The sequence below is a fragment of the Nannospalax galili genome, unplaced genomic scaffold, assembly GCF_000622305.1.
Source record: "Nannospalax galili isolate Female #2095 unplaced genomic scaffold, S.galili_v1.0 scaffold136, whole genome shotgun sequence".
Lineage (NCBI taxonomy): Eukaryota > Metazoa > Chordata > Mammalia > Rodentia > Spalacidae > Nannospalax > Nannospalax galili.
Window position 1 is genome coordinate 3,330,928 of NW_008340872.1, and position 14,307 is coordinate 3,345,234.

The 14,307-nt window shown below is 45.4% G+C and overlaps 1 protein-coding gene across 2 annotated transcripts in view; it reads right to left on the minus strand.

The window, feature by feature from the left end:
• LOC103736455 (interferon alpha/beta receptor 1-like) overlaps nt 1-14,307 on the minus strand; it is a 31,930-nt gene that overhangs the window by 2,211 nt on the left and 15,412 nt on the right. Inside the window, exon 5 of one of the 2 annotated variants that reach the window (XM_029564894.1) lies at nt 10,394-10,887. The exons of the other annotated variant lie outside the window; for it this stretch is intronic. Coding sequence (XP_029420754.1) covers nt 10,881-10,887 — 7 coding nt within the window. The 3' untranslated portion in view covers nt 10,394-10,880. Of the gene's footprint in view, nt 1-10,393; nt 10,888-14,307 lie in introns of those variants that run through there. 2 annotated transcript variants of the gene reach the window in all.

A 14,307-nucleotide genomic window follows, 5' to 3' on the forward strand; every position in this document is an offset into this window, starting at 1 on the left:
CTGCTGCTCCTGCTCTAGCCACCTCTAGCCACCATGCCTCCCTGCCATGATGGACTGTAATTTCCCTGGAACTGTAAGCTCAAATAAACTCCTCCTTCTATAAATTGCTTTGGTCAGTGTTTCTATCACAACAACAGAAAAGTGACTAATACACACTGCTTACTGGCTTTCTCCCTTGACCTTGGTCAGCCTGCTTTCTTATATAACACAGGACCACCCTCCCAGGGGTGGCACCACCCACAGTGATCTGGGCCCTCCCACATCACTCAACAATCAAGAAAATGCCCCATAGACAAGGCCATAGGTCAGTCCAATGGAGGAAATTTCTCAGTTGATGGTCTGTCTACCCAGGTGTGTCAAGTTGACAACTGAAGCTATCCAGCACAGCCAGCCTTAGAGAATGTGAGAATATACAGTGCAAATAATGACCAAAAGACAGGTATAGTTGCTAAACTAACATCAGAGCCAAATATCAGAGACAAATGTTATATCTAAATACAAATGATGAGATTTTTTACCTTTATTAAAGTTTTGTTTTTAAGAAATATTTATTATTATTATTATTATGTTTTTGGTCTTTTTGAGACAGGGTCTCCCTGTAGCTCCAGCTGTCCTGGAACTCACTATGTAGACCAGGCTGACCTTGAACTCACAGAGATCTGCCTGCCTCTGCCTCCCGAGTGCTGGGATTAAAGGCATGTGCCACCATGCCCGGCAAGAAATATTTATTTTTATGTATGTGTATATGTGTGTGTCTGTATATCTGCATGTGCAAGTGAGTGCAGGTGGTCACAGAGGCCAGAAGAGGGAGCTGGATTCCTCTGGACCTAGAATTACAGGTAATGGTGAGCCAACTGACGTGGGTGCTGGGAATCAAACTCTGGTCCTCTGAAGAGCAGAAAGTGTTCTTAATTGCTGAGCTATCTTTCCGACCTGTTTTGTTAAGAATGACATTTTAGGGGCTGGAGAGATGGCTTAGTGGTCAAGAGTAGTTGCTACTCTTGTGGAGGACCAGGATTCAGTTCCCAGCACCCACATGGTAGCTAACGCCCATCTGTAACTCCAGTTCCTGGGGAACTGGTGCCTTCCTGTGGCATCAGGAAGAAGAAAAAGAAGGGGGGGGAGGGAGTAAGGGAGAAGGGGGGAAGAAGAGAAGGAGGAGAAGGAGGAAGGAGGGGGAAGGGAGGAAGAAGAGGAGGAGGAAGAGGAGGAGGAGGAGGAGGAGGAGGAGCAAGAGATCTTAACCAGGTGTGTTGGTACAGGCCTTTAATCCCAGCACTCCAGAGGCAGAGGCAGGCGGATCTCTGTGAGATCAGGACCAGCCTGGTCTGCCTTCCCAGTGCTGGCACTACAGGCGTGTGCCACCATGCCCGGCTAGGAATGACATTTTATAATGATAAAATGGGATTTCCAGACAGAAACACAGCCCCACTGACTCTTTGATTTTAGCCCAGTGACACTACTTTGGACTTCTGAAATTCAGAATTCATAAATCTTTAACACAAATTTATGTTGTTTTAAGCTAATTACCAGCAGAAAAAAAGATGAGTACAAATATGTAGCTTTCCATCACTACAACACCTGAGATAATCAACCTTGAAGGAGGGAAGGTTTATTTTGGATCATTGTTTAAAGGTCATCCGTGATTGCTTGGTCCCATTGCTTTTGGTGAAATAGCTTGGCATAGCAGGAGTGCATGGTGGATCAAACTACTCACTTCCTGGCCATGGAGTAAAAGAAGAGTCAGGTGAGGATGGGGATCCTGCCATCCCGTTCAAGGGAAGGTCCCCAATAACCTAAGGATCTTTCACTAAGTCCCACTTAAATTTTTAAACATTTACTCATTTTTATTTTATGTGTATGAGTGTTTCGTCCATATGTATGTAAATGTACCCATGTGTATGATGCCTGTGGAGGTCAGAAGAAAGTGTCAAATCCCCTGGAACTGGAGTTAAGGACAGCTGTTAGCCACCACATGGGAACTGAATGTAGCAGGCCCCTGACTAAAAGACATCCATCTTACTATCCTACGTGACCTGGCTTAGTTATTTTCCTGTTTTCACGAAATTGCTTACACCCTATAGGGACCTGGAATTCTTAGAAGCTGCCACATGTCTGGCAAGACGAGATAAGGTGCTGCCTAATGCCGTATCTGCTTCCGTCCATGCTTGCTTGCTTGCTCTGGGTGGGGGGTGTTGATAGTAATTTTAAACTTTTCCTGACTTACTCAAATATGTGCTTGAGTTTGAACCATGATGATTGGCCCCTTGTATTCCCACTTCTGAGAAATATCTGAGTATGTATAAAAAGTCCTTGCAGACTTTGGGGCTGCTCTCTGTACTTGTTCCCAGAGTGCAGGGGACAGCCTGGCTGTTAATAAAAATCCTTCCTACCTCAACTTCAACTGCATGGCTGAATTCTTGGCAGTTATCAGACTATAACACTGAACCCAGGTCCTCTGCAAGAGCAGCCAGTGTTCTCAACCTCTGAGCCATCTCTTCAGCTCCTAGGACCCACTTCTTTAAGAAGCCACCCATGATTGAATCACAAGGAGGTGGGTAATGCTACTGCATGTATGTGTGTGTGTGTGGGTGCTAGCATTGATTAAGACTGTGTGGGGTTGGGCAGATAGCCTTGGAAAAGGTTGGGCAGAACCTTTTTGGGCCCTTGCAAAGCTCCATCATTGTAGCTTGAGTCAAGGGCTCATTGTTCAAACATCAAGGGGGCTGAGGATGGAGGGAGGAGTAAATGCTCTGCATGAAATCTGGTGCTCCAGTGCCTGCCTCAGAGAAGGTTCTCTCTAGCGAGTGCCCACATGAAGCCTGGAGGCCACACACTTTGGGTACAGTCCCCCAGGTCCACTGTAAACTACTCCACATGGCTTTGTTTTGGAATTTTCTATTTCTCTCCTTCCAGGATCCAAGCCATTTATTGTAGTGGATGCATGGAACAATTGAAGACACGGGATTCATCCATACAGTGAAAAACATGCATTGGACACCGTGGTCTTTTGAATGAGTTTTCCCCTACAGGCTCAAGTATCTGAATGCTTGGTCAGTTGGTTGTGCTGTATGGGGAGGGTCATGGAACCTTTAGGGGGTGTGGCCTTGCTGGAGGAAGCAGGTCACTGAGGAAGGGCCTTGAGAGTCACAGCCTTGCCCTACTTCCTGCTTGCCAGCCCTGCTTCCCGTGCATGCTTGATGATGAGTGCTCAGCTTTCTGTTTTCTGATCCTGCTGACTCTCCTGCCACTCTCCCCTCCCTTCCCCCCCACCTTCCCCCTGCCCCCCAGCATCCCCTCATGAGGGACTCTTAGCTCTCTGCAACCATAGGCTCAGATAAACTCTTTCATCTGTAAGTTGCCTGGTCATGGTGTTGTATCACAGCAACAGAAGATGAAAACACCTTGTTCCAGACACTATGCTGGACACTGGGACCATGAAACGAATAAGTCTGTCCTAGTTCTTGCCTGGCTCAGCAGACTAGTAGCGGGAAGAACATTAAGCCAGAGTTTCTAGAGTGACGTGAAAGAAGGAAGTGCTATGTAGCTGACGGCAGAGGGGCTTGATCTGATCGGCTACCACAAGGATCAGGGAAGGCTTCTTTGAAGAACAGATGTGTAGGCTAAGGATTTAGCCAGGAGGATTGCTGGTAAGGTCAGGAGAACATGCTATGCCAGGAGGATGCATGGGAAGGCTTTGGGGGTGACCTAAGGGCTGAAGAGGAGCCCCCTGTGGCACTCAGGGTGTCATCCTCTGAGGATCTCTCTATCCTGGGAGGAGGATCACTTGGAGAAGGGCAAAGAGGAGGCGGAGCTGCCAGGTTGTAGGTCAGTACATGGCAGTTTGGGTGGGGGAGATGGTGGTTTAGACTAGGGTGGCCTAAGCAAGACTTAGGGAAGGGCTGGACAGGGCAAAGAAGAGTCTGACACCTAGGTTTCTGGTCTGAGTTCAGAAGTGCTTTCTGAGCCTACAGATCATGGAGTGAGGAGTTTGGAGGTCACATACCCATCTAAATATATTGATATTTTTTGAGGTAGGGTCTCACTATATAGCCCTGGCTGGCCTGCAACTTGCTATGTAGACCAGGGTGGCCTTGAACTCACAGAAATCTGGTTGCCTCTGCCTCCCAAGTGCTGGGATTAAAGGCATGAGCCACCATGCCTGGCCCATGTATTGATTCCTTAGCAAGAGGTCAATAAATATGGGGTTCAAGGAGGAAAGGAAACAGGTAAGAGGCTCTCTGTCCTTAATCAGCACAATCAATAGTCAAGATAGAGGTTACACAAACACAGTACTGTTGGAATCAGATGTCAAACATATTTCTGCTTTTTGAAAGATCGATTCTAGTTTTGGGCATTTATCTGAGGGAACAGCTCATAAGAAAAAAATGAATCAATTTTCAACAGCTCCTTTAATGAGAACTACTAAGAACATGCCAGGCACTAATTCTCCCGAGCACACAGAAGTGCATAGACACATCTCTGACCTCCAGGAGCTCATAGAACACAATGTGTGATCAGAGTTGGATGAGAAATGAAAATTACTAGAAAGGTCTGTACCCCCAAAGGCCAGAGACACCTCCCTGACCTCCTTAGAAATATAATGGAACTTACTTTTCGGCTATGTGATGTTTGTAACATTAACTCTTGTAATTATGTTTTTGCACACACACACACAGTATGCACGCACATGCACATGGATGCCAAACATCAACACCAGGTGTCTTCCTGATACAGAGATATTGGGGTGTCTTGGAGAGCCACAGAGGTGATCTGCCACACTGTCCCTGCATGATGGACTCATATCTGAAACTGAGCCCAAATCAATGCTCACCTTGTTCTCACAAGAATTTCAGTCACAGCCACAAAAACATCTGACTAGTACAATGTGGCTAAAAGGAATGTCTGTATCAATTGCTACTTATATTGGTTTTGAGGTTTGAAGGCTAGTCATCTCATAAAATCAGATAATTTCTTTTTTTTTTTTAAAAATATTTTATTATTTTTATGTGTATGAGTGTATTTCCTGCATGTATGTGAGTACACCCATGTTGTGCAGTGCTGTGGAGGTCAGAAGAGGGCGTCGGATTCCCTTGGAACTGGAGTCAAGGATGGTTCGTAGCTGCCATGTGGGTGCTGGGAACTGAACCCGGGTCCTCTGCAAGAGTAGTCAGTGCTCTTAACCTCTGAGCCATCTCTCCAGCCCTGAGATAATTTCTATTTTCGGAATTCTTTTTGATATTCAAGATTGATTGTGTCCAAACACTTAATTGGTACATGACTAAGAAATACAAATTTGTTTTAAATAACCCATTATAGCCAAATCAAAAAGTTAAAAATGTGGCTTCCCCAAAGCATATGATGCGTTCCTTAGGCAGTTCCATTAATGTTATGAATACATACTTGTTTATTTTAACTGCCATTGCATTACCTCTGGTTAATGATGAGAATGGTTAAGAGTAGGTGTTTTGACCTCAACCTACCTATATTAAATTATCACTTAAGTGGTGTGGCATTGTGTAAGTTATTAAAATCTTGGTGCCTTATTTCCTGATCTGTAAAATGAGGACAACTATTGATCATATCTGCATTGGTCAATTATTGCTATAATAACGCTGTGTAACCAAACCATTTCAACATTCAGTAGCTGAAAACATTATTATTTTTAATATTGTTATTGATTCTTTGAGAATTTCATACAATGTATCAAATTTTGATCATATTCAGGCCCCTCCCCACCACTATCCCCATTACATGTCCACTAGTATTTATTTTCTTTAGGCCTGTTTGGTCTAGTTTGTGTTCCCTAAATGCTCTTGGGTGTGGGTCCATCCCTTGGAGTCCGGTCAACCTACCAGATGTCACACCCCTAAAGAAAGCTGACTCTTTTTCCAGCAGCTACCAATTGCCAGTAGATCCTCAGCTGAGATGGGCCTTCTCACCCCCGATCCAAGCTGGATTTTTGTCTGTCTTGGGCTTGTACTGGTCTTCTGCATGCTGTAACAAGCACTGTGAGTTCGTATATGCAAGTGCCCTGTGGTGTCCAGACAACAAGGTTTCCACAGCTGGCTCTTGTAATCTTTCTGTCTACTCTTCCACAATGTTCCCTGAGCCTTGGGAGGTCAGGGTGTGATACATATGTCCTATTTAGAACTGAGCATTCTTCAGTCTCTTATTCTCTGCACACTGACCAGTTGTGGGTTTCTGTGTTAATCACCGTCTACTGCAGAAAGAAGCTTCTGCTGAGGGTTGATGTGTTAATACATGAGTACAAAAATCTCATTAGGAGTCCATTTAATACTATGTCTATTTCGCAGAATAACAGTAGTAGGTTCTTCCTTATGGGCTGTGACCTGTCTAGTCACAGGTTCTTGGCCCTGATAACAGTGGTAGGTATGGGCTCCATCTTGTGAAGTGGGCCTTAAATGTGGTTGGTTACTCCCATAACATTCCTGCCATTATTGAACTAGTGGGCACATCTTGCCAGGCCTGCCATTATTGTAGCCTACAGTGTTCACAGCTGGGTAAGGCTGATGATTGCTTTTCTTTTCCAGTAGCATGCATAGCGCCTTCTAGTACTATAAAAGCTGGCTAGTAGAGATGAAGCTTTGAGGTCCATACCAGCTTTATTTCTCCTTGTTTGTTCTACGACTCACATATGTAGTGTCTTCAGCAATAAGGGTCTTACTGTCAAGTTTTGGAGGGCAGTCAACAGCAACAATAGCCAGTATTGTTTGAGGGTCTATAAAAACCCCCTCCCCTGCCGGTGCCAGCTGGCCAAAACGGACAGTACCTGAAAGGGGGAGTGAGGATTGAAAGAAAGGAGACAGAAAAGATGCTTCTTGGGAGGGCTCACAGTGAATACTGCAGCTCCGATTTATTTCAGTTCTGCCTTTTTATACAGAAGAACTCAATTAGTTACAACTGCTGTTTTTCCCCACCTGTATCTGAGGGTCAGGGAGCGGTCAGATCAAAGGCTTCCACTATTGCAGGTGTTGTGAGGCTCTCCATATAAACATATTCCTCCTAATAAGGCAGATTAGATACTGGTGTGCATAACACACACTCAGTAAACAAGCCTGACACAGCTGAATGATTAGCGGCTCCTGACACTCCCCCCAACAACAACTTCAAAAGAAGGAATCCATTTCTAGCTTTGGGACTTTTATTTGCTAGCCTGTGGTATCTGGTAGGGCCACTGAACCCTTTAACTACATTTAAACTCTTATGTATATATGTTATGAAGCTTCTATAGTAGTACATTTTCCATGAGTTATTGAAAAGACCTTTAGTGTGAGTTCTCTCTCCCCTTCTGCCCTCCTCTGCTCTGCCCCCCATTTCCACCTCATTTAACCCTTCCTGTCTCATTAACCCTCCTTTCTTTCTTCTTTTTTTTTTTTTCTTTGTTTTTTGAGACAGGGTCTCTTTATAGTCCTAGCTGGCCTGGAACTCATTATGTAGACCAGACTGACCTCAATCTTACAGAGATCTGCCTATCTCTGCCTCCTGAAGGCTGTACTGAAGAATGAGTGGAACAGACAGTTCATGAAAAGAACTTAGCATAATACTGGATGCAATATCGAACACTCGATAAGAAGTTGCTATTATAATAACTATTCAGGGGGCTGGAAAGATGGCTCAGCAGTTAAAAGCACTGGCTGCTCTTGCAGAGGAACCTGGGTTTGGTTCCTAGCACCCACATGACGGCTAACAACCATCCTAACTCCAGTTCCAGGAGATCAGACATGCCTACCTCTGACCTCTGAGGGCAGCTGCACGCATAGCTGCACTCACATACATTTAGATAATAAACTCATACACATAAAATGAAAATAATAAGATACTAAAAAATAACTACTTGGGCTGGAGAGATGGCTCAGTGGTTAAGAGCACTGGTTGCTCCTGCAGAGGACCTGAGTTCAATTTCCAGCACCCATATGGCAGCTAAAAACTGCCCGTAACTCCAGTTCCACGGAAATCCAACACTGTCTTCTGATCTCCATGGGTATTGCACGACATGGGTGCACTTACATACATGCACAAATATTTAAAAAAAACTACTCAGGTGACTAGCACAGGACAGGGTAGAAACTAAAATTACTGAATCTTCTTTTTATCCAGCTCTGTCTAGATATCTGCATACGCATCCTCATTTCAAATCTTTTTTCTTTTTTTTTTTTTTTTGGGACAGGGTCTCCCTGTAGCTCCAGCAGTCCTGGAACTCACTGTGTAGACCAGGCTGGCTTCAATCTCAGAGATCCACCTGCTTCTGCCTCCCACGTGATGGGATTAAAGGTGTACGCCACCATGACCGGCTTCTCCTTTCAAATCTTATAAACAGTTTCTGACAAATTGAGTTGCTAGGATCACCACCACCCCAGAGAAGAATCAACAAAATATAAAGTGAAGCAGGTGGCCCAAGGTGAGTCACAGCTTGTCAGCATGGGACATAATTCAGGTTTGTCTGATCTGGGGACTGCTGATCCTTCTCAATGGGCTAAACTACACTACAGTTAGTATAACCAGACAGCTAAAGGGGAAGCAGCCAACCCTTTGAGATTTGCTTTAAATTTCCAACAGAAAACAAAGGCAGAATTCACTTTATCAACCACACAAGAGTTTGAATGGCTGATTCCAACTGTAATCCCATAAGGATTCATGTGGAGTATCTGGTGTAGTAGATTAGCTCTGTCCACGGGTATCGAATTACAGCAAATGGACCAGTATTTTCAACCCTTTTTCCTTACTAGCTCCTAAAGAGTCTTTTTTAGTATTTGTTTCCTAATTCCTCTTCCACCATGGATAAAGGTGAATTATGGAGGCTTTCTTTCTTCCTGTAGGCCAGAAAATTCATCGTGTTATCTAAGATTCTTTGTCTCCTAAGAACAAAGAAGAAGAACCATGGAGGAAGGCTGCCTGCTGGCTTGTTCTCAGGCCCTTGCTTAGCTTTCTTTTTTCAAAAAAATTTTTTTTTAATTTTATGTGTATGAGGGTAATGTCTGCATGTGTGTGTCCTACTTTGTTTCTCCATTGCTGTGACAAACACTCTGACCAGGACCAACTTGAGGAGGAAAGGGTTTATTTATCTTACGTCTCCCGGGTCACAGTTCATAAGGGAGCCCAAGATAGGAAGTCAGGGCAGGAACCTGGAGGCAGGAGCTGAAGCACGGGTCCTGGAGGAACGCTGCTTACTGGCTGGCTCCCCTGACCCCTGCTCAACCTGCTTTCTTATGCAACACAGGTCCACCTGCCCAGGGGTGGCACCACCCACAGTGGGCTGGGCCCTCCCACATCACTCAATAATCAAGAAGATGCCCCACAGAAATGCCCACAGGCCAGTCCAATGGAGGCAATTTCCCAATTAAGTCTCCTTCAGATGTGTCAAGTTGACACTAAAGCTATCTAGCACACTATGTAAGTGCACCTGTGTCATCCAATGCCTGGGGAGGTCAGAAGAGAGCATTAGGATCTCCTAGAACTGGAGTTATGGACAGTTGTTAGCTGCCATGTAAGTGCTGGGACTCAAACTCAGGTCTTCTGCAAGAGCAGCTAGTGCTCTTAACTGCAGAGCCATCTCTCCAGCCCCTTAGCTATCTTTTCTATAAAGCCCAGGACCATCTGTCCATTTACAGAGGCGTAGGCCCTCTTACATTGATTAACAATCAAGACAATCCCCTAGAGATCTGTCCACAGGCCAATCTTATCTAGGCAATTCCTTAATGGATAGATTTCTCTTAGAGGACTCTAGGCTGTGTCAAACTGACAATGCATTTCAAAGGCAAAGTGGAGAGCCAGCAAGATGGCTCAGCAGGTAAGGCACCTCCTGCTAACCCTGATGAACTGAGTTAAATTACTGGGACCCACATTCTGGAAGGAGAGAACCAATGCCCACAACTTGTCCTCTGACCTTCTCACCCACCCTGTGGCACATAATAAATAAATGTAATTCTTAAAAAAGGTTTAAAAAGAAGGAAACTGGGGTCCAGATGCAGGTAGCCCACACCTGTGAAACATGGAAAATGCTGATAGTCTGCAAATATCAGACTAATAGTTGAAATACAGCAAATAATCACAATCTTAAGAATTTAAAAGACCCTCCCCCAAATAAAATTCAATCTTTCTTTACCCAAATCACACTGGTAATGCTAAGTTACAAAGTAACACTATGTAGTCATTATACCTCAGGATTTGAAGTGTTTTCTTCAAAAATAAATTTGTAAATGTTCCTGAAAGTTGTTCATGGACTCATCTAGACAACTGACATAAATGTGGTGAATCATTAATGGGTGTCCAAGTGGTGAATAATTAGTGGTTGTCTTGGCAACAACCAGTGAAGGATAGTAGCTGGAAAAGTACAGAGACTTGATGTGTAATTAGACGTCTTAAAATTATTTTTATAATTTTTTCATTCCTTTATTTTGCATGCATTTTTAACAATTTACATGAAATTGGGGAATTCTCATTTCATGTAAAAACATGGTCTAAGCTAGGCATGGATCACACCTATAATCTCATCACTCAAGAGGCCTCGGAGGCAGGAAGACTGCCCCAAGTTTGAAACCAGCCTGGGCTACATGGTGTGTTCTGGGCCAAGCTGGGTTACAGAGCTAGACACTGGGCCCCTGGGCTACATGGTATGTTCTGGGCCAAGCTGGATTACAGCTGGACACTGTGCCCCAACCTTGGCTTCTCTAGTTTTTGAACTTTGTTTTTTTTTCTTCAGACCAAAAAGATGTGTTATTTCCATCTGCTGCTTGTACACGGAGAAAGAGCATTCCTCTTGGGACAGTATCTCGAGGAAAGACACAGTGTTGTCCTGACGGTTTCACAGCTAGGTATGGGTCTCCATTTATCTGAATAGTTCCCAGCAGACCACTTTACTAGGCACTTTGAAAACAAACAAATGACAGATTTTAAATACAAACACATTACTTCAGTAAATATGTACTGAGTACTTGGAACATACCAGACACTCTACCAAGAGGGTATGGTCACAGAAACAGTTTCCTCACACTTAGGAAACTCCTCCAACAGTGGAGGAAACATGCTCATCCAACACAGAGCAGAGCCAAAGACTGCCCTGCATGTGTTAAATTTTAAGAAATGTAGCAAGCTGTCTTTTTCTTTCCTTCTTTTTAGGTGTGTGTATGTGTGGGGAGTGTGTGCAGGGATACCTGTATAAGAAGGCTACTCCTGACAACAGGAATCTTCCTGGATTGGTCTTTGCTGTACCAAGGCAGGGCCTCTCCCTGAACCTGGAGCTTGCTGATTTGACTAGTCTAGCTGGGCAGCGTGCCTTGGGGCTCTCCTGTCTGTGCCCTCTCAGTGCTGGGATTACAGTGGCTGCTGTGCCTGCCTGCCTATGGGTTCTGGGGTTCTGAACTGTGGTCCTCATTCAAGTGCTTTATTCACTGAGCTATCTCCCCAGCCCACAAGATATTTTTAAAGCAAATTATTATTAAAAAGTTGATTATGAAAATCCAGAAATAAAAACTTATAGACAAGGGTAATACATATTCAAAGCTCATCTTTCCCTGGCTACATTCTATTCTTGAAGCCATGTCTATCATGTGGGATCATTGTGCTACTGTGAAGATCTTCCCAGGTCCACACTCAGGCACATCATGCTGGTAGGCTGTAAGTGGCCACTGTGGGAATATTTCTACCACAGAAATACTGAAGAGCCAGAATGCTCTGACTCCATTTTGGCTAGCTTCTTTAGACAAGCCCAGACAAGCTCAGGCTTATTGTACATGTAAAAGCCTTATAAGGTATGAACAAAAACTTCTGACTCTAAAAGATATTAGCACATTCCAATGCCCTGAAGACAGCCCCTACCAATCAAGACCTTTCCCGTACACAGGATATGGGGACATCCAATTATTTTAAAAAATGCTTGGCATGCATGGGTTTCTATGGAGTGCCCCAGTAAAAGCTCCTACCTGCTATTGTTTGGGGCCAGACTCCATATTTGGCTTGTGAAGTCTGTGCCTGGCTAGCTGCCATTTGGTTATTGTCTTTTTTTTAAACTTTAAATTCTTAAATAAACTTTTCTATAATCTTTTTGGGTATCTGTGGGAATTATTCTCGATTCTCGAACCCTAACATTGTGGAGGCTCATCTGGGATTCAAGAATAGAGACCCATGGAAGTGCCACCGGAGCTGGCCTTGGTAAGTTCTGCCTGCCTTTGTCTCTCTCCCTCTCTCTCTCTCTCTCTCTCTCTCTCTCTCTCTCTCTCTCTCTCTCTCTCTCTCTCTCTCTCTCTCTCTCTCTCTGTCTTGCTTTTTGGTAGTCCGGACATCCTGGGGCTCAACAGAGATCAGGTGGACACACTATTGATCCCAGAGCTGGAGGAAAATGGGGGACGCCCTGACTCCTCTTCTGTTGAGGAGTTGTGCTCCCGTCTGATGTGGAATCCAGGCGGGGCCGGCCCAGAGTCTTGGCCCAGTCTGACGTGGAATCTGGGCTGGCCAAATCTTTTTGGGAAAGGAACAGGGGCAGCCTTCTCAGCTGACCCCGCGTGCTGTGAGATTTTCATTTCTCCCTCTAGGGAACTGCCATCTCATACTGTCCTCACCCTCTGCTTGGAGCTCCGCCTTGTCTATCAACTTTCCATCCTACTTCTCATTCTCATGCCTCTCCTTATATTCTTTTTTCTTGAAGCTTATCCCACGATGGGCCAGAAAGTCTCATCATCTTCAGCTCCCCTTGATCTAGTTCTTAGTCATTTTCAGGAATACAAATGAGTGGCTTTGAACATGTCTGGACTCTGTGTCAAGCCGACCCGCCTCCAGACCCTCTGCACCATCGAATGGCCCTCCTTTGAAGTTGAATGGCCACCTGAAGGGTCCTTTAACCTGTCCCTCATCTACAGGGTTCAAGAAGTTATCTTCGGGGAACCGGGGCACCCTGACCAGATCCCATACATCCTAGGTTGGGGATACCTCGTTGCTGCCCCCCCCCGACTGGCTGTGCCCCTTACTGCTGCCCCCGTCATGGGGTCTAAGGAGCCAGCCACTTTGCTTCCCCTGAACAAAGTTCAGACCAAAAACCCATGGGTCCCAAGGTCCTTCCCTCGGCGCCAGGGGAAGATTTACTCCCGCCACCTTATGGGGCCCCAGTGAGTGCTCAGGATAGACCTAGGGAACGCAGGTCATGAGCATCTTCCTCTTTTTCCAGTCCTTCCCAGTCTCCGTCCCCAGCCACCATGGCTGAGCCAGCACCTCCCGTGGCCTAGCCCAGCCCAATGCACACTTGCTTGAAGGGGGAGGGGAGACTTGTGTGAGCTCTTCCCCTGAGGGAGATTGGAACCCCAAGGGAGGATGGAATTGCCCCAGTAGCCTACTTTGCCTTTTCTACTAGTGACTTGTATAATTGGAAGTTACAGACTCCCTCCTTCATGGAGAAGCCTCAGGCCCTAATTTCCCTCCTGGATACCATTCTTTTTACCCACCAACCCACTTGGGATGATTGCCAACAGTTATTAAATATCCTGTTCACCACCAAGGAACGGAACCGCATCCTTTGGAAATGCAGACATGCGGTCCCTGGAAATGATGGGCGACCGACAGAGAATGAGGATTTGATTGCGGCTGCTTTCCCTCTCATGTGCCTAACAGAACAGAGAATGGAGACTTGATTACGGCTGCGTTTCCTCTCATGCGCCCAATGGAGGGGTGGGACTATAACACTCCCAAAGGTAGGGAACAACTAAAGGTCTATCACAAGATTCTTATGGGGGGGTCTCCAGGCAGCTGCTAAGCACCCCACCAATTTGTCTAAGGTCAGTCAGGTGATGCAGAGAAGGGATGAGTCTCCTGGAGTGTACCTGGAACGCCTGTTAGAGGCTTTCAGAACTTATACTCCCATAAATCTGGAGTCCCCAGAGAATCAGATGGCCATCAATATGGCTTTTGTAAATCGGGCAGCTCCAGACATAAAACGAAAACTTCAAAGACTGGAAGGTTTCGAGGGCAAAAACCTTTCTGAGCTGATGGTGGTGGTGAACAAGGTATTTAACAACAGAGAAACCCCTGAAGAAAGACAAACAGGCTGGCTAGGATATTGTTGGCTGAAAGAGCAACGAATCCCAAATGGGGGGACCTGCCCTCTATGAAAAATGGAACCTGAGCCCCGAGACCCCCCACAGGAAGGTTGGCCCCACCTAAAAAGAGACCAGTGTGCATATTGTAAGCAGCTGGGCCACTGGGCTAGGGAATGTCCTCAAGGATGGGATCCCAGCTTCCTTCCAAGCCCAAGATCCTCGAGTTGGCAAACATAGAAAACTGAAGGGGCCCGGCTTGGTG